Raw genomic sequence first — 27,598 nt, 5'->3', positions numbered from 1 at the left:
CAAACAATCCCAAGGCAATGCCCTATGGATGAACTGGTCAGGGATATTTGCTTACGCTTTTCCTCCTCTCCCTCTCCTTCCTTACCTGGTAAACAAACTCAGTCAAAGCAAACTCAAACTCATATTGATAGCACCAACTTGGGCAAGGCAACCCTGGTACACAACGCTGCTAGACCTATCAGTGGTACCCTGCATCAAATTGCCCAACAGGCCAGATCTGTTGACACAGCACAACCAAAGGATCAGACACCCAGATCCAGCATCGCTGAATCTAGCAATCTGGCTCCTGAAATCCTAGAATTCGGGCACTTACAACTTACCCAAGAATGTATGGAAGTCATAAAACAAGCAAGAAGGCCATCCACCAGGCACTGCTATGCAAGTAAATGGAAGAGGTTTGTTTGCTACTGCCATATTAATCAAATACAACCATTACACACAACTCCAGAACATGTAGTGGGTTACTTGCTTCACTTACAAAAATCTAACCTAGCTTTCTCTTCCATTAAGATTCACCTTGCAGCAATATCTGCATACCTGCAGACTACCTATTCAACTTCCCTATATAAAATACCAGTCATTAAAGCATTCATGGAGGGCCTTAGGAGAATTATACCACCAAGAACACTACCTGTTCCTTCATGGAACCTAAATGTTGTCCTAACTAGACTTATGGGTCCACCTTTTGAACCCATGCACTCCTGCGACATACAGTTCCTAACCTGGAAGGTGGCATTTCTCATCGCCATTACTTCCCTGAGAAGAGTAAGCGAGATTCAGGCGTTTACTATACAGGAACCTTTTATACAACTACACAAAAATAAAGTCGTCCTAAGGACCAATCCTAAATTTTTGCCAAAGGTTATTTCACCGTTCCATCTAAATCAAACAGTGGAACTTCCGGTGTTCTTTCCACAGCCAGATACCGTAGCTGAAAGGGCACTACATACATTAGATGTCAAAAGAGCATTAATGTATTACATTGACAGAACAAAGAACATCAGAAAGACTAAACAACTCTTTATTGCATTTCAAAAACCTCATGCAGGAAACCCAAATTCAAAACAAGGTATAGCCAGATGGATAGTTAAATGCATCCAAATCTGCTACCTTAAAGCTAAACGACAGCTGCCCATTACACCAAGGGCACACTCAACCAGAAAGAAAGGTGCTACCATGGCCTTTCTAGGAAACATCCCAATGCAAGAAATATGTAAGGCAGCCACATGGTCTACGCCTCACACATTCACCAAGCACTACTGTGTAGACGTGTTATCCGCACAACAAGCCACAGTAGGTCAAGCTGTATTAAGGACATTATTTCAGACTACTTCCACTCCTACAGGCTGATCCACCGCTTTTGGGGAAATAACTGCTTACTAGTCTATTGCAGAACATGCGTATCTACAGCGACAGATGCCATCGAACTGAAAATGTCACTTACCCAGTGTACATCTGTTCGTGGCATCAGTCGCAGTAGATTTGCATGTGCCCACCCGCCTCCCCGGGAGCCTGTAGCAGTTTGGAAGTTACCTTCAATTATTTATATATGTATCATCTCAACCTTAAATAAGTGCATACTTAGTCACTCCATTGCATGGGCACTATTACTACAATTCAACTCCTACCTCACCCTCTGCGGGGAAAAACAATCGAGGATGGAGTCGACGCCCATGCGCAATGGAGACAAAAGGAGGAGTCACTCGGTCCCGTGACTCGAAAGACTTCTTCAAAGAAAAACAACTTGTAACACTCCGGCCCAACACCAGATGGCGAGCTATTGCAGAACATGCGAATCTACTGCGACTGATGCCACGAACAGATGTACACTGGGTAAGTGACATTTTCATTATCTTTTAGATGGACAAGAAAAGTTGAGATAGTTGTGTAAGTGAAGGTAGGATAATGATTTGAAATGGTGAATGTGCAGGTCTTAAGAGGGGTGGGGTGCGGTGGAGTTAGACAAGCAAAGGGTGAGGAGGAATAATAGGAAGTGACGGTAAAGCGTTACCTGTGTTTTCCCTGGGGTGTCCAACAAACACCTGTGAGACTTTTTACTTTTCTACCAAATTTACCCGTTAAGTAATCCCTCAATGTTTAACACTTTATTAAGGCAGAAACATATTTCAAAAGCATTTGAAATAACATGATTGTTTATTTCCATATTATAGGTTGGGTAAATACTCTTGTTGGAGGACAGAAGGAAGGTGGCAAAGGTTTTATGTTTTTCATTATAAATGTGGACCTGACCGAGGAAGGACTTTGTAAGTGCATTACAGTATTACACACAACAAGATAAAGTATTTGATTCCTATGTATTGTATAGTACTGCTTACCTAAGATTATAGTCACTAAAGCTTTGTTTTATAAAGTTGTTTTTTTTAAAGTTGTAATAAGAGCTAAAGCACACAGGCTTAGTAGAAGTCCTGTCACTCTCAACAGGTTATTTTCTTATCCTAAATCCAGAAGAAAGCATGCCCTGATGATCTTTTTTGATATGCACATGTCATTTGTAGGAAGCCTAAACGAGTCTGCTCTCGATACCTCCAGTCTACCAACTTAATAATAAATTAAGCAAGCTTATTTATCCCTGTGCTCACCACCTGGAATTCTTATTTAGGTCTCATCTACCAGTACAAGCTCTCTAATTAGAAAAAAGCTATTTTGGGCTTACCAGCAATTTAGCGTGAGCTTACCACATACCCCTTGCTTATGATTGGTTAACTTTGTTGTTGCCGTCGTTTGCTTGCTTTTTTATAGGATGGCTTTCCTTTTCCATCTTGCCTTTGAACATTCCCTGGAGCCTCTTTATACTATTCTTTAGCTCATCTGACTTGTATTTTACCACTACTCACTATTAGGGAAGTATATTTTTCTTTTTTGTTTAACACACTAAAAAGAGTGTATGTGCCTTTTAGCTTTCTCCCTTGCCTGTTCTTTCCCCTCCAAATATCTGCCCTCACACTTTTTTGCTTTCTCCCTCCTATTGCAAGCTCTTGCATGTGGTATTCCTACTGACTGACTCCCTACCCCTCACACTGTGTTGCTTTCTCTCTTGTCTACTTCTCCCAATGGACTTCTGTTTTGCTCCTCCTGGTGTTCTGGTGTTCTGCTTATCCTTTCCCTGCTTTTTCCCTCTCCGTCCACTCCACATTGGTTCGTCGGCCCCCTCCTTATTTTTTCCTCCACCTGCTCCTCCACTACCATGCGCTATCACTGTCTTTTAAATAAATGCTTTAAAAATGCAACTTTTATTTCCGTTTTGTTTTGTAACAGATTAATCTCGGGCCGGTTAACATGACACCCTTAACACCATATGGTTGGTTGGCGTGTGCGTGTTTAGTTACACATGCGGCACACATGACATCATGTACACCCATACCTAAAAAATTACGTCGCTGTTGCATCATCACATCTTTTTTCTTTCTTTTTTTTTTTTCTCCTGCCTGCTTCCTATACTCTTGTTAGTGTTAAACAGTATCACCAATTGGCATTGGTAAAGTCGCTAAGTCCTAAATTCCAGACAAATGGGCTTTACCATTAATTGCCAGGAACTTCTTTCATTAGATAAGCACATTCCTATCAAACACAAAACAACAAGCGGGGGTAGGCTCTTCATTTTCTATTAGAAAACCAGCTTATTTGAAGTTCTCCAGGCTGCGTCACTGTCTCTGATTTTGCACCCTCCACTCAGCTAGTCAACACCTACCAACTTTAGTTCCAGATATGTGCTAATAATTCCCACATCGTTTTTTACTATAAAGTCTGATCTAGGCAATATCTGTTTGCTTGGAACCCATTTTTTCCTGGATGAGGAATATCTTCCTTTGCATCTGAGGGGAACAAAGCATAAATACTAATTTTCAATAACTACCCTACCTCAAACCCAACTCACCCTTTTACCTACCATCCAACAAAAATGAAATATTCAAGGAATTCACTTTAACTGAGAAATGTTGATCTTTCCACAGATATATTTGTTGGTCAAAACTTCACAACTTCAGTTATCTATGCTGACAAGAATCTGCCCTCTCCTTCAAGCTTAGCATCTCATTGAAGTGAGAAGAGTGTGTAGGAAGCTGGCCTGGTGTGTGGTGGGTATTTAAGGTACTTATATCTTATACCAGGTTTAGGTATCCCCTATAAGTGTAGTGTAGGCCGTGTCTAGAAACCAGGCTCTCTAGAGATAGCTATGGATGAGCAGCCAAGGCTTATCTAGGAGACATGCCAAGCTCATGCAATACCACTGTAGTTACACAGCACTCACACACCTCACTGACCTGGTCAGTGAACTGCTCTGCCTCTGCATAGCTACACCAGTAAGTGGAAGCCCGTCCTGTCTTGAGCTCTGACCTCGGTCAGAAGTTCGAGGCCCTCCTCCACCCACAGGCTTCTGCCTGCTCCTCATCCCTGATGCCTAGAGGGAGAGCTCTGTTCTTCTGCTGGGCTACCCTCTGTGTCTTTTCTCTTTTCTGCTTCTTTTTCTGTTAGTGTGATGTTTTTGTACCTTTTGCTTTCTGAACTTTGCTCTTTCTTTGCCTCTTTCTCTTTTCTCCTCCTTTTTCTTTTAATGTGGTGTTTCTGTGCCTTTTGCTTTCTGTGCTTTCCTCCTCACTCCTCTCATTCTCACATCTCTCTCCTCTCTCTCACTCTCCCTGCCCCTGTGGCCTGCCCCCCTTTTTTTGTGTTGTTTCCTGCTCCTGCTTCCCAGCTGTCCTCTCCTCCCCCCCTTCCCTACTTCATGGCGATCGCTGTGCGGTAGAAAGAGCAACCTCACTGACGTGGTCACTGAAGTGCTCTGCCTCCGCATACAGTAAGTGGAAGCCAGTCCTGTCTTGAACTCTGACCTTGGTCAGAAGTTCGAGGCCCTCCTTCACCCGCAGGCTTCTGCCTGCACCTCATCCCCGGTCCCTAGTGGGAGAGCTCTGCTCTTCTGCTAGGTTACCCTCTGCCTCTTTTCTCTTTTCTCCTCCTTTTGTTTTCTTAGTTTGCTGTTTTTGTGCCTTTGGCTTTCTGCACTTTCCTCTTTCTTTGCCTCTTTACCATTTCTCCTCCTTTTTCTTTTAGGGTGCTGTTTCTGTGCCTTTCGCTTTCTGTGCTTTCCTCCTCTTCTCATTCTCACATGTCTCTCTCTCTCTCCTCTCTCTCACTCTCCCTGCCGCTGTTGCCCCTGCAGCTCTGCCCCTTCCTCTCTTTCTCCCCGCCGCTGCTGCCCGCCCCCTTTTTTCACGCCATTTCCCGCTCCCACCTCACAGCTGTACACCCCCCCACCCCCCACCCTCCTTACTTAATGGTGGCGAGACACTGGCGCGCCAAAGGCAAGCCTGTGTGCGCCCGACTGCGACCAGTGCCAGGACCCCTGGACCTCTCACCCACCATCGCTACACGCCAGCAGCACTCACCGCACTCAACTCAGGACACAACAGCAACTGTTAGCAGGCATCTCCAAGTAACACCAAGGCACCCTTCACCTGTCGCCACTGCAAATTCACCAGCCTCTGTCACTCAAGCCCACCCCCGAGGACCCACAAAGCAGATCACAGCCTGAGATGTATCCTGATCAACACTCGTTCCATCCACAGGCACGCAATCGAACTCTGGAACCTCATCGCACACCGCATCAATAAAAACGCCCACAACAGCAAGGAAATTTTCACAGTCATCAAAGAGTTCACCAACCCCAAGTCCAACCCCACCCACATCCCCTGTCGCAAGAACTCTGCGAAAACCTCGCCATCTACTTCCACTGCAAGATCGCAGACATTTGCAACAGCTTCACCACCCAGGGCGCCCCACTACTCTCACCACCAGCCCGTCGACTGAAGCCTCACCACGCCTCCCCGCCCTTCTCCGCTGGAACAACATCACCGACAGTGACACGTAACCTCATGGCACCCAGCCACTCAGGAGCACCCACCGACCCCTGCCCTCCCACATCTTCAACAAAGCCAGCGACATCAACGCACCCAAACTCTGGCTTACCATCAATCGCTCCTTCGAAACCACCACCTTCCTAGAGAGTTGGAAACACGCCGAGATCAACCCTCTAATGATGAAACCCACCGCCGACCCGACAGACCTCAAGAACTACCAGCCCATCTCCCTGCTCCCCTTTCCAGCCAAAGTCATTGAGAAGGCAGTCAACAAACAACTCTCCGCCTTCCTCGAAGCCAACAACACCCTGGACCCCTCTCAGTCAGGATTCAGAAGCAACCATAGCACCAAGACCATCCTCCTTGACGCCACAGCAACATCCGCACCCTCCTCTACTGAGGCAAGACAGTCGCCATCATCCTCCTGGACCTTTCTGACGCCTTTGACATAGTCTCACACAACATGCTACGCACCCATCTCCACAATGCCGGCATTCAAGACTCCGCACTGCAATGGCTTTACTCGTTACTCACCGGCAAAACACAGAAGGTCCAACTCACACCTTTCTCTCAGAAGCCACCAAGATCAGCTGCGGCATCCCCCAAGTATCCTTGCGGAGTCCCACCCTCTTCAACCTCTACATGACCCCACTGGCTGCCATCAACAGAAGCCACGCGCTCAACATTGCCTCCTACGCCAGCGACACCCAACTAACAGTCTCCCTCACCAACAACCCGACCACCTCCAAGATTTCCACTAAGGAATGAAAGCAATCGCCGCCTGGATGAAACAGTTGCCTCAAACTGAACTCGGACAAAACAGAAGTCCTCCTCGTCTGCTCCACACCCTCCGCCTGGAATGATTCCTGGTGCCCCACCGCCTCAAACGCCCCCACCAACCACGCCCACAACCTCTGCATCATCTTAGACTCATCGCTCTCAAGGGACCGACAGGTGAGCGCCGTCTCGTCTGGCTGCTTCCACACCCTGCACGTGCTTTGAAAAATCAACAAATGGATCCTTACCGAAGCCAGAAGAACAGTTACCCAGACCCTCGTCAGCAGCTGCCTCGACTAAGGCAATGCACTCTACGCCGGAACCACCACCAAGACCCAGAAAAGACTACAACTCATCTAGAACACCTCCGCCCATCTCATCAAGAACGCCTCACCACACAGCCACACCTTTGCCCTTCTGAGAGACCTACTCTGGCTGCCAATCGACAAGAGAATCACCTTCAAGCTCCTGACACACGCCTACAAGGCCCTACACAATGCCAGACCAGCCTACCTCAGCCACAGGCCTGCAACTCCTCTCCGCCGACCAGGCGCTCACCAACGTCTTCCGCATCTGGAAAACCATAGCCAGACAAAGATCCTTCTCCCACATCACCACCAAGACCTGGAACACCCTCCCCATCCACCTCTGGCAGTCCCCTACCCTGACCTAGTTCTGGAAAGACCTCAAGACCTGGCTCTTCGACTGATCAGCAGCACCCCACCGCCCCCCTGCCTCAGCACCCCACCTCCCCCCGCGCTTTACAAATCCATGATTGATTGACACACATGAAAGAAAACACTCAGTGTTACAAAAATAAAGGTACTTTATTTTAGTGACACAATACCAAAAAGAGAGGCAACCTTCCAATAGGAGGTAAGTAACACACTAAGGGGGTCATTCCAACGCCGCCCGCCAAAGTTCCCCCGTCGAAAGACCGCTCCGGGGTCAAAAGACCGCAGGGGTCATTTCGACTTTCCCGCTGGGCCGGCGGGCGACTGCCAAAAGGGCGGCCGCCGGCCCAGCGGGAAAGACCCTGCAACAAGGAAGCCGGCTCCGAATGGAGCCGGCGGAGTTGCAGGGGTGCGACGGGTGCAGTGGCACCCGTCGTGATTTTCACTGTCTGCAAAGCAGACAGTGAAAATCTTTATGGGGCCCTGTTAGGGGGCCCCTGCACTGCCCATGCCAGTGGCATAGGCAGTGCAGGGGCCCCAAGACACCCGTTCCCGCCATCCTGTTTCTGGCGGTGAAAACCGCCAGAAACAGGCTGGCGGGAAGGGGGTCGGAATCCCCATGGCGGTGCTGCAAGCAGCGCCGCCATGGAGGATTCCCTGGGCCAGGGGAAAACCGGCAGGAAACCGCCGGTTCCCCTTTTCTGACCGCGGCTTTACCGCTGCGGTCAGAATGGCCCTGGAAGCACCGCCAAGCCTGTTGGCGGTGCTTCCGTGGTCCCCGGCCCTGGCGGTCCATCGGAATGACCCCCTAAATCTATACACTAGTTATCAGCAATAGGCATAGAAAGTGATAGAAAACAGTGCAAATGCAAATAGACAATAGTGACCCTAGGGGGAGCCCAAACCACATACTAAAAAGCATGGAATGCATACACAGGAACCCCACCTAGGTAAGTGGAATGTGTAGATGGAAGCTGGGGGTACTAGGAAACCCCAAAGGTAAGTACCACAGTGCCCCCTAGAGACCAGGAGGAAAGGAGTGTAAGGAAATGCCTCCTTGGCATAGTTACCCCCTGACCTTTTGCCTTTTCTGATCCTAAGTTATGACTTGAAAGTGTGCTGGGACCCTGCTAACCAGGCCCCAGCACCAGTGTCCTTTCCCTAAACTGTACATTTGTCTCCACAATTGGCACAACTCTGGCACCCAGGTAAGCCCCTTGCAACTGGTACCCCTGGTACCAAGGGCCCTGATGCCGGGGAAGGTCTCTAAGGGCTGCAGCATGCATTATGCCACCCTAGGGACCCTTCACTCAGCACATGCACACTGCTTCACAGCTTATGTGTGCTGGTGGGGAGAAAAAGACTAAGTCGACATGGCACTCCCCTCAGAGTGCCATGCCGACCTCACACTGCCTTTGACATAGGTAAGTCACCCATCTAGCAGGCCTTACAGCCCTAAGGCAGGGTGCACTATACCACAGGTGAGGGCATAAGTGCATGAGCACTATGCCCCTACAGTGTCTAAGCAAACCCTTAGACATTGTAAGTGCAGGGTAGCCATAAGAGTATATGGTCTGGGAGTTTGTCAAACACGAACTTCACAGCACCATAATGGCTACACTGAAAACTGAGAAGTTAGGTATCAAACTTCTCAGTACAATAAATGCACACTGATGCAAGTTTGCAATTTATTGTATAATACACCCAGAGGGCATCTTAGGGATGCCCCCTGAAAATATACCCAACTTCCAGTGTAGGCTGACTAGTTTTTGCCAGCCTGCCACACACCAGACATGTTGCTGGCCACATGGGGAGAGTGCCTTTGTCACTCTGTGGCCATGAACAAAGCCTGTACTGGGTGGAGGTGCTTCTCACCTCCCCCTGCAGGAACTGTAACACCTAGCGGTGAGCCTCAAAGGCTCTCCCCCTCTGTTAGAGCGCCACAGGGCATCCCAGCTAGTGGAGATGCCCGCCCCTCCGGCCACTACCCCTACTTTTGGCGGCAAGGCTGGAGGAGATAATGAGGAAAACAAGGAGGAGTCACCCACAAGTCAGGGCAGCCCCTAAGGTGTCCTGAGGTGACTCTTACTTTTAGAAATCCTCCATCTTCTGGATGGAAGATTCCCCAAATAGGATTAGGGATGTATCCCCCTACCCCCCTCTCCCCCCCCCACTCCACCCCCCACAGGGAGGAGGCACAAAGAGGGTGTAGCCACCCTCCGAGACAGTAGCCATTGGCTACTTCCCTCCCAGACCTAAACACACCCCTAAATTCAGTATTTAGGGCACCCTGGAACCGAGGAAGCGAGATTCCTGCAACCTAAAGAAGAAGGACTGCTGACCTGAAGCCCTGCAGTGAAGACTGAGACAACTGATTTGGCCCCAGCCCCACCGGCCTGTCTCACTACTTCGACGAAAACTGCAACAGCGACGCATCCAACAGGGACCAGCAACCTCTGAAGCTTCCGAGGACTGCCCTGCATCCAAAGGACCAAGAAGCTCCCGAGAACAGCGGCCCTGTTAAACAAACTGCAACTTTCTGCAACAAAGAAGCATCTTTAAAGACTTCACGTTTCCCACCGGAAGCGTGAGACTTTCCACTCTGCACCCGATGCCCCCGGCTCGACCTGCGGAAAACTAACACTACAGGGAGGACTCCCCAGCGACTGCAAGCCAGTGAGTAGCCAGAGTTGACCCCCCCTGAGCTCCCACAGCGACGCCTGCAGAGGAAATCCAGAGGCTCCCCCTGACCGCAACTGCCTGTAACAAGGGCCTGACGCCTGGAACCAACACTGCACCTGCAACCCCCAGGACGTGAAGGAACCGAACTTCAGTGCAGGAGCGACCCCCTGGCGACCCTCTGCCTAGCCCAGGTGGTGGCTACCCTGAGGAGACTCTCCCCCCCCCCCATGCCTGCCTGCATCGTTGAAGAGACCCCCCTCCCCCCCCCCCCCCCAGGTCTCCCCATTGCTTTCAATACAAAACCCGACGCCGGTTTGCACTCTGCACCCGGCCGCCCCTGTGCCGCTGAGGGTGTACTTTCTGTGCCTGTTTGTGTTCCCCCCGGAGCCCTACAAAAGCCCCCTGGTCTGCTCTCCGAGGACGCAGGTACTTAGCTGCTGGCAGACTGGAACCGGGGCACCCCTGTTTCCATTGAAGCTTATGTGTTTTGGTCACCTCTTTGACCTCTGCACCTGACTGGCCCTGAGCTGCTGGTGTGGTAACTTTGGGGTTGCCTTGAACCCCCAACGGTGGGCTACCTTGGACCCAGTAAGTGTTTTACTTACCTGTGAACCTAACATTTACTTTCCTCCCCCAGGAACCTTTTTTGCAGTGTCCACTTTTAAAATAGCTTATTGCCATTTTTGTCAAAACTGTACATGCTATTGTGATTATTCAAAGTTCCTAGAATACCTGAGTGAAATACCTTTCATTTGAAGTATTACTTGTAAATCTTGAACCTGTGGTTCTTAAAATAAACTAAGAAAATATATTTTTCTATATAAAAACCTACTGGCCTGGAGTAAGTCTTTGAGTGTGTGTTCCTCATTTATTGCCTGTGCGTGTACAACAAATGCTTAACACTGCCCTCTGATAAGCCTACTGCTCGACCACAGTACCACAAAATAGAGCATTAGAATATCTCTTTTTGCAACTATCTTACTTCTAAGGGGAAACCTTGGACTCTGCACACTATTTCTTACTTTGAAATAGTATTTACAGAGGCAACTTCCTACATTGGTGGATCAGCAGTGGGGTACAAGACTTTGCATTTGCTGGACTACTCAGCCAATACCTGATCACACAATTAAATTCCAAAAAATTTCATTAGAAACTGATTTTTGAAATTTGAGCTATTTTTCTAAATTTTTAAAGGTCCTGCTAGGGCCTTGTGTTAGTCCCTGTTAGCATTTCTTTTAGAGTTTAAACGTTTTGTAAAAGTTTGGATTAAGTTCTAGAGATAGTTTTAGATTCTTAAAAAGTATCCCAACTTTTAGAGAAATAATGTCTACTACAGAAGAGATGGCGGTGGAGCTCAACCTCACCCCTTACCTGCATCTTAGGATGTCAGAGTTAAGGACTCAGTAAAATTAAAAAGATTAAAAACTGGATCAAGCCCTACCAAAGTACAGCTCCAGGAGCTCTTGGCAGAGTTTGCTAGAGACAACCCCTTTGAAGGTAACCTTACAGAGGAGGAAGCTAGTGACGTGGAGGACAATTTCCCCCCTCAGTCCTAGTTAGGGAGACCAGGGTTTCTCCAACCCTGACTCCACAAGTGATAGTCAGAGATGCTGCTTCTCCCACAGGGGAGCCCAGCAACTCTGGAAGCATTGAGGGCAGCCTCAATGAAGATGACCTCCTGTTAGCCAGGATGGCCAAAAGATTGGCTTTGGACAAACAGCTCCTAGCCATAGAAAGGGAAAGACAAGAGATGGGCTTAGCTCCCATCAATGGTGGCAGAAACTTAAATAGGGTCAGAGATACTACTGACATGCTAAAAATCCCCCAAGGGATTGTAACAAAATTTGAAGATGGTGATCACATCACCAAGTGGTTCACAGCTTTTGAGAGGGCTTGTACAACCAGAAAAGTAAACAGATCTCACTTGGGAGCACTCCTTTGGGAAATGTTCACTGAAAAGTGTAGGGATAGACTCCTCACACTCTCTGGAAAAGATGCAGAATCCTATTACCTCATGAAGGCTACCCTTATTGAGGGCTTTGGATTCTCAATTTAGGAGTACAGGATTAGGTTCAGGGGGGCTCAAAAATCCCTGAGCCAGACCTGGGTTGATTTTGTTGACTTCTCAGACAAAACACTGGATGGTTGGATTAATGGCAGTGGTGTAAATGATTTTGAAGGGCTGTACAATCTATTTATGAAACAACACCTTTTGAGTAGTTGTTTAATTGATAAACTGCAGCAGCATCTAGTAGACCTAGGTCCAATTTCTCCCCAAGAAGTGGGAAAGAAGGCAGACCATTGGGTCAAGACTAGGGTGACCAAGACTTCCACAGGGGGTGACCAAAAGAAAGGGGTCAAAAGACTCCCCAGGGGACGAGTGTTGAGACATCCAAGGGAAAAAGTAAAGAGTCTTCTACCGGGCCCCAAACACCTGCTCAGGAGGGAGGGTCCAAAGCCTCTTCATAAACCACATTTGGGTACAAGGGTAAAAACTTTGATCCCAAAAAGGCCTGGTGTCGTAGCTGTAATCAGCAGGGACACCAAACTGGAGACCAGGCCTGTCCCAAGAAAGGTTCCATTTCTACTACTACTCCAGTTAGCAGTGGAATAGCCAGTCTCCAGGTGGGATCAACAGTGCGCCCAGAACAAATCAGGGTCCACACTGAAGCTACATTAGTCTCTGAGGGTGGGGTGGATCTAGCCACACTAGCTGCCTGCCCCCCCTAATATGCAAAAATACAGGCAGCAACTCTTTATTAATGGGACTAGTGTAGAAGCCCTGAGGGATACAGGTGCCAGTGTCACATATGGTGACAGACAAATTGGTTTCCCCAGGACAATACCTGACTGAACAAACTTATCCAGTCACCAACGCTGACAATCAGACTAAAGTATATCCCATGGCTATGGTAACTTTAGAATGGGGAGGGCTCACTGGCATGAAACAGGTGTTAGTCTCCTCTGCTATCCTAGTAGACTGTTTGCTTGGAAATGACCTGGAGTCCTCAGCATGGGCTGAGGTAGAACTCAAAACCCATGCTGGGTATCCCTGAACTGATGTGTGTCAAGACAAGGGCACAGTGCAAGGCTCAGGGTGAAAAAGACGTGTTGGAGTCTGGAACAATGGCCCAACCCTCCAAGAGAAAAGGAAAGAAGACTGGGGAACCAGCTTCAACACAGCAAAAGAAAAAGATCCTCTCTTCTCAGGAGGAAGTTCTGCCCTTTGAGGGAACTGAGCCTATGGAGTTGGAACCTTATAAGGTTGAACTCTTAGGCCCAGGGGGACCCACAAGGGAACAGCTGTGTACGGGACAATAAACCTTTCCCTCTCTTGAAGGCCTTAGGCAGCAAGCTGCTGAGGAAACAAAAGGAAATGTCAGTGGAACCCACAGGGTCTATTGGGAAGATGGACTCCTTTACATTGAGGCAAGAGATCCCAAACCTGGTGCCACTAGGAGAGTGGTAGTGCCTCAGGAGTTTAGGGAGTTCATACTGACCTTAGCCCATGATATTCCTCTTGCTGGGCATTTGGGACAAACCAAGACGTGGGAGAGACTAGTCAACCACTTCTATTGGCCCAACATGTCCCAGAAGGTCAAGGAGTTTTGTGTCTCCTGTACCACCTGTCAAGCCAGTGGTAAGACCGGTGGACATCCAAAGGCCCCCCTCATTCCAGTTCCAGTGGTGGGGTCCCCTTTGAAAGAGTGGGAGTGGACATAGTGGGTCCACTTGAACCTCCCACAGCCTCAGGGAATCAGTATATCCTAGTAGTAGTGGATCATGCTACTAGGTACCCTGAAGCAATTCCCCTTAGGTCCACTACTGCCCCTGCAGTAGCCAAAACACTCATTAGTATCTTTACCAGAGTGGGATTTCCTAAGGAGGTGGTTTCTCATGGATGTACCAACTTCATGTCAGCATATCTTAAACACATGTGGAATGAGTGTGGGGTGACTTACAAATTCACCACACCATACCATCCACAAACCAGTGGTCTTGTTGGAAGGTTTAACAAGACATTGAAGGGCATGATCATGGGGCTCCCTGAAAAGCTCAAAAGGAGATGGTATGTCCTCTTGCCATGTCTGCTTTTCACCTACAGAGACGGGCCTCAGAAGGGAGTAGGGTTTTCCCCCTGTGAACTTCTGCTTGGCCATCCTGTTAGGGGACCACTACCTCTTGTGAAAGAAGGCTGGGAGAGACCGCTTCATGAGCCCAAGCAAGATATAGTGCACTATATACTAGGCCTACGTTCCAGGATGGCAGAGTACATGGAAAAGGCAAGTGAAAACCTTGAGGCCAGCCAACAGCTCCAGAAGATGTGGTATGACCAAAATGCTGCTATGGTTGAATTTCAGCCAGGGCAGAAAGTGTGGGTTCTGGAGCCTGTGGCTCCCGGGGCACTTCAGGACAGATGGAGTGGCCCTTACCCAGTGCTAGAAAGATTCAGGTCACCTACCTGGTAGACCTAGGCACTAGCAGGACCCCAAAAGGGTGATCCATGTGAACCACCTCAAACTCTCTCATGACAGGGCAGATGTAAACATGTGTTCGATGGCATCTGTCGCTGTAGATACACATGGTATGCATGAGCTCGCTCATGCATACCATGTGAATCTCAGCGACTGATGCCACGAACAGATGTACACTGGGTAAGTGACATTTTCAGTTCGATGGCATCTGTCGCTGTAGATACACATGGTATGCATGAGCTCGCTCATGCATACCATGTGAATCTCAGCGACTGATGCCACGAACAGATGTACACTGGGTAAGTGACATTTTCATAATGGTTACAGATGAGGGCCAGGAAGCTTATAGTGAACCTCTCCCTGATCTCCTCTCCTCTGACCCTAAAGAAGGCTCAGTAGATGGAGTGGCACCCTCTCTGGCCAACAGCAAGCTGACTGCAGAAAAGTCCTACAACAGTTTGCTGAGCTCCTTTCCCTAACCCCTGGTTAGACACACCTGTGTACCCATGATGTGGACACAGGGGACAGCATGCCTGTCAAAAACAACATTTTCAGACAGTCTGATCAAGTTAAGGAAAGCATCAAAGTGGAAGTCCACAAGATGCTGGAATTGGGAGTCATTGAGCACTCTTAGTCCCCAGACCTCACACAAAAGATGGCAAGAGAGAAATTAGGTTTTGTGTGGACTACAGAGGACTTAATTCTGTCACTAAGACAGATGCCCATCCCATTCCAAGGGGCAGATGAGTTAATTGACAAATTGGGTGCTGCCAAATACCTGAGTACCTTTGATTTGACAGCAGGGTACTGGCAAATAAAAATGGCACCAGGAGCAAAAGAAAAGACAGCATTCTCTACACCTGATGGGCATTATCAGTTTACTGTAATGCCCTTTGGCTTAAAGAATGCCCCTGCCACCTTCCAAAGGTTGGCGAATCAAGTCCTTGCTGCCTTGGAGTCCTTTAGTGCAGCTTATCTTGATGATATTGCTGTCTTTAGCTCCAGCTGGCAGGATCACCTGGTCCACCTGAAGAAGGTTTTGCAGGCCCTGCAAGCAGCCGGCCTCACTATCAAGGCATCCAAATGGCAGATAGGGCAGGGCACTGTGGTTTACTTGGGACACCTTGTAGGTGGAGGCCAAGTTCAGCCACTCCAACCCAAGATCCAGACTATTCTGGACTGGGTAGCTCCAAAAACCCAGACTCGAGTTAGGACATTCCTTGGCTTGACTGGTTACTATAGGAGGTTTGTGAAGGGATATGGTTCCATAGTAACACCCCTCACAGAACGTACCTGTAAGAAAATGCCCAAGAAGGTAAACTGGGCTGTAGAATGCCAACAGGCCTTTGACACTCTCAAGCAAGTTATGTGCACAGCACCAGTTCTCAAAGCTCCAGCACTACCCTCTGATAAGCCTACTGCTCGACCACACTACCACAAAATAGAGCATCAGAATTCTCTTTTTGCCACTATCTCACCTCTAAGGGGAACCCTTGGACTCTGTGCACACTATTTCTTACTTTGAAATAGTATATACAGAGCCAACTTCCTACAATGAGTAAATAAATAGATTTTGCCCAAGCCGCCCAAAAGGAAGAAAATGCAACACCCAGACAAGACTGCAAGAAACCAGCGATGGATTCCTGATAAGGAAGACCTATGGAAGAAGGGGACCAAGTCCAGAAGTCACAGAAGAGCCCAGGAAGAGTAGGAGCTGCTATCCACCCAGCTGTGGATGCAGGAGTTGGTTGATGGTGAGACAAAGATGGTCAGGAATGCAGCCCTGGAGCAGTTGAAGAGTTTCTAGAAGATTCAGTTGACATCCCACACCGGATGGAAGATTGCAGTTGGTCAGTGGCGTGGAAAAGCCACCAACAAGCCTTGGCATGGAGAAGCAAAAGTGGAGCTTCCGGGAACCAGTAAGGTCCAGGAGGACTCAACCCACAGGGGGAGTCCTAGGGGGACCCTCAGCAAGACAGAGAGTCCAAAGAAAAAGAGGCAGCCCCCACAGGAGACCCACTGGATGAGGAACCAGGAGTCACAGAGTAACCCACGCAGTGTGACTGAAGAAGGGTCCCATGCTGCAGGAGAAGCACGCAGAAGGCTGCGTCACAGGAAGGAGTGCTGGGGGGCTTGGGCCACACACAGCCTGAAGATCCCTTGAAGGAGATGCAAACAAGCCTTGGCAGCTGCAAGGGACGCGGTGCACTGGGGTACTGTCCTGCATGGGAAGTCAAGGGCTTACCTCCACCAAAGTTGGATAGCTGACAGAGAGGACCAAGAAGACTACTCCGGACCATCACCCGTGTTGTAGGATCCACGCAACTCAGAAGGAGAGGAGATCCATTCAGCCGTTCGTCATTGCAGTGGGTGCCTGCAGATGCAGGGGAGTGACTCCTTCACTCCAGGGGAGAATCCTTTTACCTTCTCGTGCAGATTTAAGATTTGACACCCTCCGAGGATGCACAGCCAAGGAAATGTTGCAGAAGCTGGAAGGAGCTGTGGAAAATTGTTTCAAGCAGAGTATTCATAGTGGATGCTGACTATCGGTTCCTGGGTGGTCCAGTCACAGTTCCAGTCGCTAGAATTCGAAGTAGAGGTTGCAGAGGAGTCCTGCTGGAATCCTGCAAGCCAAATCTGAGGAACCATCCAAGAGAGAGACACTAAATAACCCTGAAAAAGGGGATTGGCGTCCTAGCCATGTGACCACCTATCAAGAGGGGGCTCTGATGTCACCTTCCTGGCCTGGCCACTCAGATGCTCCCACAGGTCCCTGCCCACTAAGATGGCAGAACCCAGGGACTCTCTGGGGGAGCTGTGAGCACCACCCTGGGATGGTGATGGACAGCGGAGGGTTCACTCCCCTTTCCATTGTACAGTTTAATGCCAGAGCAGGAACTGGAGGTCCCTGAACTGATGTAGACTGGTTAATGTACGGAGGCAACCAAATGTGCCCTTCAAAGCATACCAGCGGCTTGGGGAGGCTACCCCTCCCAAGCCATGTAACACCTATTTCCAAAGGAAGAGGGTGTTAGCCCCCTCTCCCAAAGGAAAATTCTTTGTTCTGCCTTCCTCAACTTCAGCTGTTCAAGCAGCAGGAGAGCAGAAACCTGTCTGAGGGATGGCAGCAGCTTGGGCTGCCCGGAAAACTCTAGCAGGCTGGTAGGAGCAATACTGGGTGTCCTCTAAGGAGCCCCCAGAGTGCATGGAATCATACTTCCACTCCTGCCAACATTAGTGGGGTATGATTTTGACATGGTTGATACTAAACATGCCTTGGTTTGGAGGTACCATTATGTAGCTCGACATAAGTAGTGACCTATGTCCAGTACACGCATACAATGGCATCCCACCACTCACAAAGTCAAGCAAAATGGCCCTGGAGTTCGTGAGGGCACCTCCGCTAGTGCAGCGGTGCCCTCACACACAGTCCTTGCACCCTACATTCTGGCCTAGGAGGGCCTGCCATAGGGGTGACTTACCGTGACCTGGTGCAGTGACTTATGGTGAGAAAGGGTGCATGCACCCTTTTACGCAGGCTGCAATGGCAAGCCTGCATAACAGTTTGCATGGGTTCCCATGGGTGGCATAATACATGCCACAGCTCATGGGGATCCAGTGGTACCTCAATTCCGTGGGTACCATATACTATGGACTTACATGGGGGCACCAGTATGCCAAATGTAGGGTAAAAAATGGTACAAGTTATAAGGGAGAGAGCATAATCACTGGGGTCCTGGTTAGCAGTATCTCAGTGTACACTGTCAAACACACTGACAACAACCACAAAATGGGGGTAACTATGCAAAAAAAAAAAAGGATACTTTCCTACATAGTGCTTCTCCAATCAGTATTAAGTTGCTCCAGTAGTTTCTGCGCGGGCCTCCAAAAATCTTAAATACAGAAGCTACAAAATCAAGTGGCAATAGTTTATTTTAATGTGAAAAAGTTTTAATCTGCCTCACTTGCTGTGACATGTCTTCACTGGCCTTCCTGTAAAATAAATGATCAAGTTCAAGGTATTGTTCATCAGGCATAAGGCTCTACAGTATAGCAGGTATAGGCCTTCAATCGTTTTTTATACATCTGGCTGGCCTATGAGGAAGTTAAGATTGTCTAATGCATCACTTCTCATTCCACACAACCTCAAAAGACTTGACTATGGAACCAGAACCCTAAAGGTCCTGGATTTTCATTTCTGTAATGACCTTGACACCCTGACTAAAGAATGCAAACTAAGTACATCAAATTCAGATAATTCCTTGAAATCTTCTTTTTCAGACACTATCAACACCCCTTTGCATTCGTAGGCCTGGCTTTGTGAAAGGCTGGGCCTAGTTGTTTCAAGTTCTTATTCTGTGTCATGAACTTAAAATAGGCATACAGAAGTAACTGCACAGGTCATACAAGCAATCTGGTAATGGCATCAGTTTTTAATCAATGTTGCTCATTTTTCCAGTTCTTTGCTTTTTGTATCATTCTCACATTGTGATGCATCGCAACCGTGGTTGCGGCGTCTGCTGAGCTCAGACTTGGCAATTTTCATAGCCTCTTAAGTACGGATGCCTGGATGGATACATCATAGCATAATTAACATCAGAGGCCAAGATAAGTTTTTATTATATCTGTGAATGTCAGTTTGGCCTCCTGTTCAGCATGAGTAAAGTCCGTAGATTGCAAGAGTGTTAGCGCCTTAAAGTCAAGGTGCCTCGTCTCTCCATTGAGGTTTAAAGTCAAGTGTCTATCTCTGTTGTTTAGGAGATGTGCTATAATTGTGCACCATTGTCCTCCAGAGGGAGCCTATGAACCAGGGATCTATGGACCCTCTCAACAACAAGCAATTTAGAGACATCATGTCCTCCAATGACATTACTCAGAGACTTCTCTACAAAAGTTTACATTTTTCTAATCTCTATGGGATTTGCCAGGTCCGGTTATACTGATATGGTTGCATTACTAACACAACTCCAAGTCTTTGTTTTTGGCAGATATTTTGACACTGTTTATGCTGAGGCATGTTACCATGTAATTGGAAGATCTGCAATGGTGTCCTCCATTGTACAGATTCTGTTTTCGGCCACATCTAGTCTGTCTCCCTGTTTATCCAATCTTTTTTCATTTGGTCTAAACAAACTGTGAGGTGGTCAATTTTCACATATGTTGGCTGGATGCTAGCTTACATATCCATCAAGATGCCCTAAAAGTCCCTTTCTCAGTCGGCCACAGTATGCATGTTCCCTTCAGCCATGTCTAGCACAGCGGTAGCGTTGTCAGTGAGGGCTTTAGCAGAACTCCTGTTAACAAAAACAAATTTGGCTTTATTGGGGTTGGCTTTGCCCATGATGAAAAAAATAAAAGGTGGAAACGGGTCTCAGGGACACACCCCAACAGCACTGCAACTGGTGGTTCTCAGTAGATAAATGTGTGTTCGATGGCATCTGTCGCTGTAGATACGCATGTTCTGCAATAGCTCGCCATCTGGTGTTGGGCCGGAGTGTTACAAGTTGTTTTTCTTCGAAGAAGTCTTTCGAGTCACGGGACCGAGTGACTCCTCCTTTTGTCTCCATTGCGCATGGGCGTCGACTCCATCTTCGATTGTTTTTTTTCCGCCATCGGGTTCGGACGTGTTCCTGTCGCTCCGAGTTTCGGAACGGAAAATTAGCTAATTTCGGAAGATTTTCGTCGGTATTGTTGCGTTCGGGATCGGCGTACTTAGATTCCACACCGCATCGAAGATCGAAGAGCTCCGGTGCCCTTCGGGGTAGTTTTTTCGATCCTCCGTCGGGGCCTGGTCGGCCCGACCGCGTGCTGAAGAACGCCGATGGAACGGACCCCGTTCCGTTTCTGCCCCAAATGCCACAATAAATACCCCTATGCAGACCAACACTTGGTCTGCAACCTGTGCCTGTCACCTGAGCACAGCGAAGACACCTGCGAGGCCTGTCGTGCGTTCCGGTCCCGAAAAACACTCCGAGACCGTCGAGCCAGAAGACTTCAGATGGCGTCCGCACCGACAGCCCAACGGGAGTTCGAGGAACAGGAAGAGGAAGGTACCTTCTCGATCCAAGACTCAGACTCCGAAGGATTCGACGATACACAAACCGTGAGTAAGACGTCGAAATCCACTCAGAGGAACATTTACAAGGCCCAGGGGACGCCACTGCCACCAGGCCATGGCTCGACCCATAAATTCGGTGACCGACCGTCGGCACCGAAAAAGGCCCAAACAGTGCCGAGATCGTCCGACTCCGGTCGAGACACCGGCACGCAGCCTTCTCGGGACCGAGAAAGTGCTGGAGACAAGCCTCGACACCGAGATGCCGGTGTGGACACGGCTCGACGCCGAGACAGCGGCACCGAAACAGATCGACGCCGAGAGGTTTCGGCCCCGAAAAGGAAAAAAGTCACCTCGGAGCCGAAAAAACACGCAGACAAAGTTTCGATGCCGAAACAAACTGCAAGCGACCCAGCTTTAGGCTCTTATACAGAAGAGCACTCGCTAACCTCCCAAATGCAGAAGCATAGGTTTGAGGAAGAGCTACAAGCAACTGATGTGGACCATACGCAAAAGCGTATCTTCATTCAGCAGGGGACAGGAAAAATAAGCACCCTTCCCCCCATTAGGAGAAAGAGAAGGTTGGAGTTCCAGACGGAACAAACACCACAACCAAAAGTGGTGAAAAGAGTTACACCACCACCCTCTCCTCCGCCCGTGATTAACGTTTCACCAGCACAAACGCCATCACACTCCCCAGCTCACACCACCATGAGCCAGGGTGACCAAGATCAGGACGCATCGGACCTATACGACGCCCCAGTGTCAGATAACAGTCCGGAGGCATACCCTACGAAGCCATCTCCACAACACACTCTCCTCCACCCACAGCTCATACCAAAGCCTGCCTATGCTCCCTGGTATGCTCCGGCACGCAAAAGACCTCTTTAAGGAGCCGGTCAAAAGTAGGGCAATCACACCAAGGGTGGAAAAAAAGTATAAGCCGCCTCCTACGGACCCGGTTTTCATCACTACACAGCTGCCACCAGACTCTGTCGTTGTAGGAGCAGCTAGGAAAAGGGCCAACTCTCACACATCTGGAGATGCACCACCCCCAGATAAAGAAAGCCGCAAGTTCGATGCAGCTGGTAAAAGAGTCGCAGCACAAGCTGCAAACCAGTGGCGCATCGCGAACTCCCAGGCACTACTTGCGCGCTATGACAGAGCCCACTGGGACGAGATGCAACATCTCATTGAACATCTGCCCAAGGACTTACAAAATAGGGCAAAACAAGTGGTTGAGGAGGGACAGACCATCTCCAACAACCAGATACGCTCCTCCATGGACGCTGCAGATACAGCTGCACGGACAATTAATACATCTGTAACTATCAGAAGGCATGCATGGCTCCGAACGTCTGGATTTAAACCAGAGATTCAACAAGCAGTTCTCAATATGCCTTTTAATGAAAAAGAACTGTTCGGTCCAGAAGTGGACACAGCGATTGAGAAACTCAAAAAAGATACGGACACTGCCAAAGCCATGGGCGCACTCTACTCCCCGCAGAGCAGAGGCAATTACAGCACATTCCGTAAAACGCCCTTTCGAGGGGGGTTTCGGGGTCAAAGCACACAAGCCAGCACCTCACAAGCCACACCGTCCAGTTACCAGGGACAGTATAGAGGAGGTTTTCGGGGACAATATAGAGGAGGGCAATTCCCTAGAAATAGAGGAAGATTTCAAAGCCCCAAAACCCCTACTACTAAACAGTGACTCACATGTCACTCACCCCCTCCACACAACACCAGTGGGGGGAAGAATAGGTCATTATTACGAGGCATGGGAGAAAATCACTACAGACACTTGGGTTCTAGCAATTATCCAACATGGTTATTGCATAGAATTTCTACAATTCCCTCCAAACATACCACCAAAAGCACAAAATTTAACAACACACCATTCCAATCTCCTGGAGATAGAAGTGCAGGCACTATTGCAAAAGAATGCAATCGAATTAGTGCCAAACACACAAATAAACACAAGAGTTTACTCACTGTACTTTCTGATACCAAAGAAGGACAAAACACTGAGACCAATCCTAGACCTCAGAGTAGTGAACACTTTCATCAAATCAGACCACTTCCACATGGTCACACTACAAGAAGTATTGCCATTGCTAAAACTACACGACTACATGGCAACTTTAGACCTCAAGGATGCTTATTTCCATATACCAATACACCCATCGCACAGGAAATACCTAAGGTTTGTATTCAAAGGAATACATTACCAATTCAAGGTACTGCCTTTCGGATTAACAACCGCACCAAGAGTCTTTACCAAATGTCTAGCGGTAGTCGCTGCACACATAAGAAGGCAGCAAATACATGTGTTCCCATATTTGGACGACTGGCTAATCAAGGCCCATTCGTTCATACAGTGCTCAAATCACACAAATCAGATCATACAAACCCTCTTCAAACTCGGGTTCACCGTCAACTTTACAAAATCCAACATTCTGCCGCGCAAGGTACAACAATACCTAGGAGCCATAATAGACACATCAAAGGGAGTAGCCACTCCAAGTCCACAAAGAATTCTAAATTTCAACACCATCATACAACGCATGTATCCAACACAAAAGATACAGGCAAAGATGGTATTACAACTCCTAGGCATGATGTCTTCATGCATAGCCATTGTCCCAAACGCAAGACTGCACATGAGGCCCTTACAACAATGCCTAGCATCACAGTGGTCTCAAGCACAGGGTCACCTTCTAGATCTGGTGTTAATAGACCGCCAAACTTACCTCTCGCTTCTGTGGTGGAACAACATAAATTTAAACAAGGGGCGGCCTTTCCAAGACCCAGTGCCACAATACGTAATAACAACAGATGCTTCCATGACAGGGTGGGGAGCACACCTCGATCAACACAGCATACAAGGACAATGGAACGTACATCAAACAAAACTGCATATCAATCACCTAGAACTTCTAGCAGTTTTTCAAGCACTAAAAGCCTTCCAACCAATAATAGTTCACAAATACATTCTCGTCAAAACAGACAACATGACAACAATGTATTATCTAAACAAGCAGGGGGGGACGCACTCCACGCAGTTAAGCCTGCTAGCACAAAAAATTTGGCATTGGGCAATTCACAACCAAATTCGCCTAATAGCACAGTTTATACCAGGGATCCAAAATCAACTCGCAGACAATCTCTCTCGAGATCATCAACAGGTCCACGAATGGGAAATTCACCCCCAAATTCTGAACACTTATTTCAAACTCTGGGGAACACCTCAGATAGACTTGTTTGCGACAAGGGAGAACGCAAAATGCCAAAACTTCGCATCCAGATACCCACACAAACAATCCCAAGGCAATGCCCTGTGGATTAACTGGTCAGTGATATTTGCTTACGCTTTTCCTCCTCTCCCTCTCCTTCCTTACCTGGTAAACAAACTCAGTCAAAGCAAACTCAAACTCATATTGATAGCACCAACTTGGGCAAGGCAACCCTGGTACACAACGCTGCTAGACCTATCAGTGGTACCCTGCATCAAATTGCCCAACAGGCCAGATCTGTTGACACAGCACAACCAAAAGATCAGACACCCAGATCCAGCATCGCTGAATCTAGCAATCTGGCTCCTGAAGTCCTAGAATTCGGGCACTTACAACTTACCCAAGAATGTATGGAAGTCATAAAACAAGCCAGAAGGCCATCCACCAGGCACTGTTATGCAAGTAAATGGAAGAGGTTTGTTTGCTACTGCCATATTAATCAAATACAACCATTACACACAACTCCAGAACATGTAGTGGGTTACTTGCTTCACTTACAAAAATCTTACCTAGCTTTCTCTTCCATTAAATACACCTTGCAGCAATATCTGCATACCTGCAGACTACCTATTCAACTTCCCTATATAAGATACCAGTCATTAAAGCATTCATGGAGGGCCTTAGGAGAATTATACCACCAAGAACACTACCTGTTCCTTCATGGAACCTAAATGTTGTCCTAACTAGACTTATGGGTCCACCTTTTGAACCCATGCACTCCTGCGACATACAGTTCCTAACCTGGAAGGTGGCATTTCTCATCGCCATTACTTCCCTAAGAAGAGTAAGCGAGATTCAGGCGTTTACAATACAAGAACCTTTTATACAACTACACAAAAATAAAGTCGTCCTAAGGACCAATCCTAAATTTTTGCCAAAGGTTATTTCACCGTTCCATCTAAATCAAACAGTGGAACTTCCAGTGTTCTTTCCACAGCCAGATACCGTAGCTGAAAGGGCACTACATACATTAGATGTCAAAAGAGCATTGATGTATTACATTGACAGATCAAAAAACATCAGAAGGACTAAACAACTCTTTATTGCATTTCAAAAACCTCATGCAGGAAACCCAATTTCAAAACAAGGTATAGCCAGATGGATAGTTAAATGCATCCAAATCTGCTACCTTAAAGCTAAACGACAGCTGCCCATTACACCAAGGGCACACTCAACCAGAAAGAAAGGTGCTACCATGGCCTTTCTAGGAAACATCCCAATGCAAGAAATATGTAAGGCAGCCACATGGTCTACGCCTCACACATTCACCAAGCACTACTGTGTAGACGTGTTATCCGCACAACAAGCCACAGTAGGTCAAGCTGTATTAAGAACATTATTTCAGACTACTTCCACTCCTACATTCTGATCCACCGCTTTTGGGGAAATAACTGCTTACTAGTCTATGCAGAACATGCGTATCTACAGCGACAGATGCCATCGAACTGAAAATGTCACTTACCCAGTGTACATCTGTTCGTGGCATCAGTCGCAGTAGATTCGCATGTGCCCACCCGCCTCCCCGGGAGCCTGTAGCAGTTTGGAAGTTACCTTCAATTATTTATATATGTGTCATCTCAACCTTAAATAGGTGCATACTTAGTCACTCCATTGCATGGGCACTATTACTACAATTCAACTCCTACCTCACCCTCTGCGGGGAAAAACAATCGAAGATGGAGTCGACGCCCATGCGCAATGGAGACAAAAGGAGGAGTCACTCGGTCCCGTGACTCGAAAGACTTCTTCGAAGAAAAACAACTTGTAACACTCCGGCCCAACACCAGATGGCGAGCTATTGCAGAACATGCAAATCTACTGCGACTGATGCCACGAACAGATGTACACTGGGTAAGTGACATTTTCATTATATGGCATATTATCACCAAGCGGGGGAGAATTTTCTGATCTGCAGGTTCCCATTAAGCTCCTCACCGGCCCTAAATTAGCCTGCCTTCAGCAGCGGAGGCCTACAATCCACCTTATCAGTCACTGTGCTGTAGGGTCACATCTGCTATCCCACCCTTCAGACCATTTGACCAGGCAGCGCTTCAGGAGCCAGGCAGCCTTGGCCCCTATTGTACCAAATTCAAGCTTGCTCATGGAGGAGCTGCCATTCAGCGCCTCTGCTCCAAATGCAGACCAAGAGACAGTCTTGGTCTGAGGTGAGCTCCTCACATAGGCTTTGTCCCACCCCTGTAGCCGAAATTTCAGGCAACAGACGAGCGGTACAGACATTAAGCGGTATAGCAGAGGAGCCAGTTGTAGCAGACATAATTCTCTTTGTATAAGCAGTCATTGGTGCAGGTTTAGACAGCTATTTGTTGGCAGGGGACTGCAGTTTACACATTAGCCAGCTGTCTTGGTTGTGTGGATGAGCATTCCACATGGTGGGGAGAAATGGGAGGCTAATAAATTGGTTAGGTCAGCTGCCATTGGAGGCCCTTTTTCCATTTTTATGTACTGAAGTTTGGCCATTGGGATTCCTACAGATTTTAGCCTCTGGGTTGCCCTGCACCCAGAGATTTCCAGCAACCACGCACATTTTGGAAGACAAGACACTTTGAAGACTCTCAGGAGGTGTGGCTGGAATCTGACATATAAGCTCTTCGTACCTGCCTTACTAAATATATCATGCAATTTCTTCCTATATATGTGCTGTAAAAGGGTTTCCCAAACAGTAAATATCCTACCATTCTGCTAGCCCACAGTTCCCGTGATAAAAGGTGCACTTAAAATGTTCATTTGCTAATTGGTATATTGAACAATTATTCCTTAGGTTTTTAATTTAATAAAAGGTTTATATTTAGTTGGCTTTCATGGGATCTAGCCATCTGACCCGCACACCAGAAAAGGATGATGAGTAGCCTGATGTGAGACAGATAAAAGTCTATATAGACTGTCTGACTAGGTATCAGTCCTGGTCTCTTGTGAAACTTTCTCATGATTCCCTATGTGGGATTACCCAAAATCTGAATCCAGCAGGTTGATTTAAGTGAGCTCAGCTGTCATCAAAAGGTCTTACTGTACTGTTAAGTCAGTGACTGGCGATAATGTGAAGCACGGTAAACACAGCTTTCCAAACGAAGATAAAAACTTGCAGGTTCAAAATACCAAATCTGATTTAATAAGCATCACTGCTGCAAAATGCAAGTGCTAAAGCTCTCCTACTGTGCACAAACCAAGGAATTTATTTACACGTCCAGAATGAATTAGCCCTCCCGAACCTCCATATAGGTCTGTCTCATCATCCTCATTTAACTTTATTTCGGTATGTAAAAACATACCATAAAAGTGCAATGCACATCAAATTTTTAAAAGAAAAAAGAACACTAGAGATAAAAACACAATAAAAAAAGTGAAAAAGGTTGAGGAAAGTTAAAATCCAAACAAGATAAACATGAAATATATGTCTCCAATAATAGAGACTTCCACTCAACAAGAGACCAATTCCCTAAATCCATAAGTATTTCATTTAACTTTCATTTCATAAGCAATCAATAATATAGTGAGACAATATCTATGTACTGCAAATTAACAGCTAAAATCATACATCAGAGTTCAATAAATATACATAAATAAATCTAAGAATTAGCTACCCGGTCTTGTTCTTTAAAATTGCTAATCTAAAACGCCAGATTGATTCGAGAAATGTTGCCGCTGGTAAAACTATCTGGACAGATAAATCAGATTTTAAAATTCTCTCAGCATGAAGTCAGGACCTGACACCTATGTGTTTGCAAAGGGGGATGATCCAAAGAGCTCT

General features: G+C 47.5%; 1 protein-coding gene across 3 annotated transcripts in view; it reads left to right on the top strand.

Moving 5' to 3' along the window:
* The window catches only part of IDE (insulin degrading enzyme), a 754,741-nt gene that overhangs the window by 264,542 nt on the left and 462,601 nt on the right, over positions 1–27,598 (top strand). For all 3 annotated transcript variants that reach the window (XM_069239810.1, XM_069239807.1, XM_069239808.1), the window contains one exon: positions 2,172–2,264. In XM_069239810.1, coding sequence (XP_069095911.1) covers positions 2,172–2,264 — 93 coding nt within the window. The remainder of the gene's footprint in view (positions 1–2,171; positions 2,265–27,598) is intronic.

Source organism: Pleurodeles waltl, chromosome 6 (genome assembly GCF_031143425.1).
Source record: "Pleurodeles waltl isolate 20211129_DDA chromosome 6, aPleWal1.hap1.20221129, whole genome shotgun sequence".
Taxonomy (NCBI): domain Eukaryota; kingdom Metazoa; phylum Chordata; class Amphibia; order Caudata; family Salamandridae; genus Pleurodeles; species Pleurodeles waltl.
This window is presented reverse-complemented; position numbering and strand designations above follow the sequence as displayed.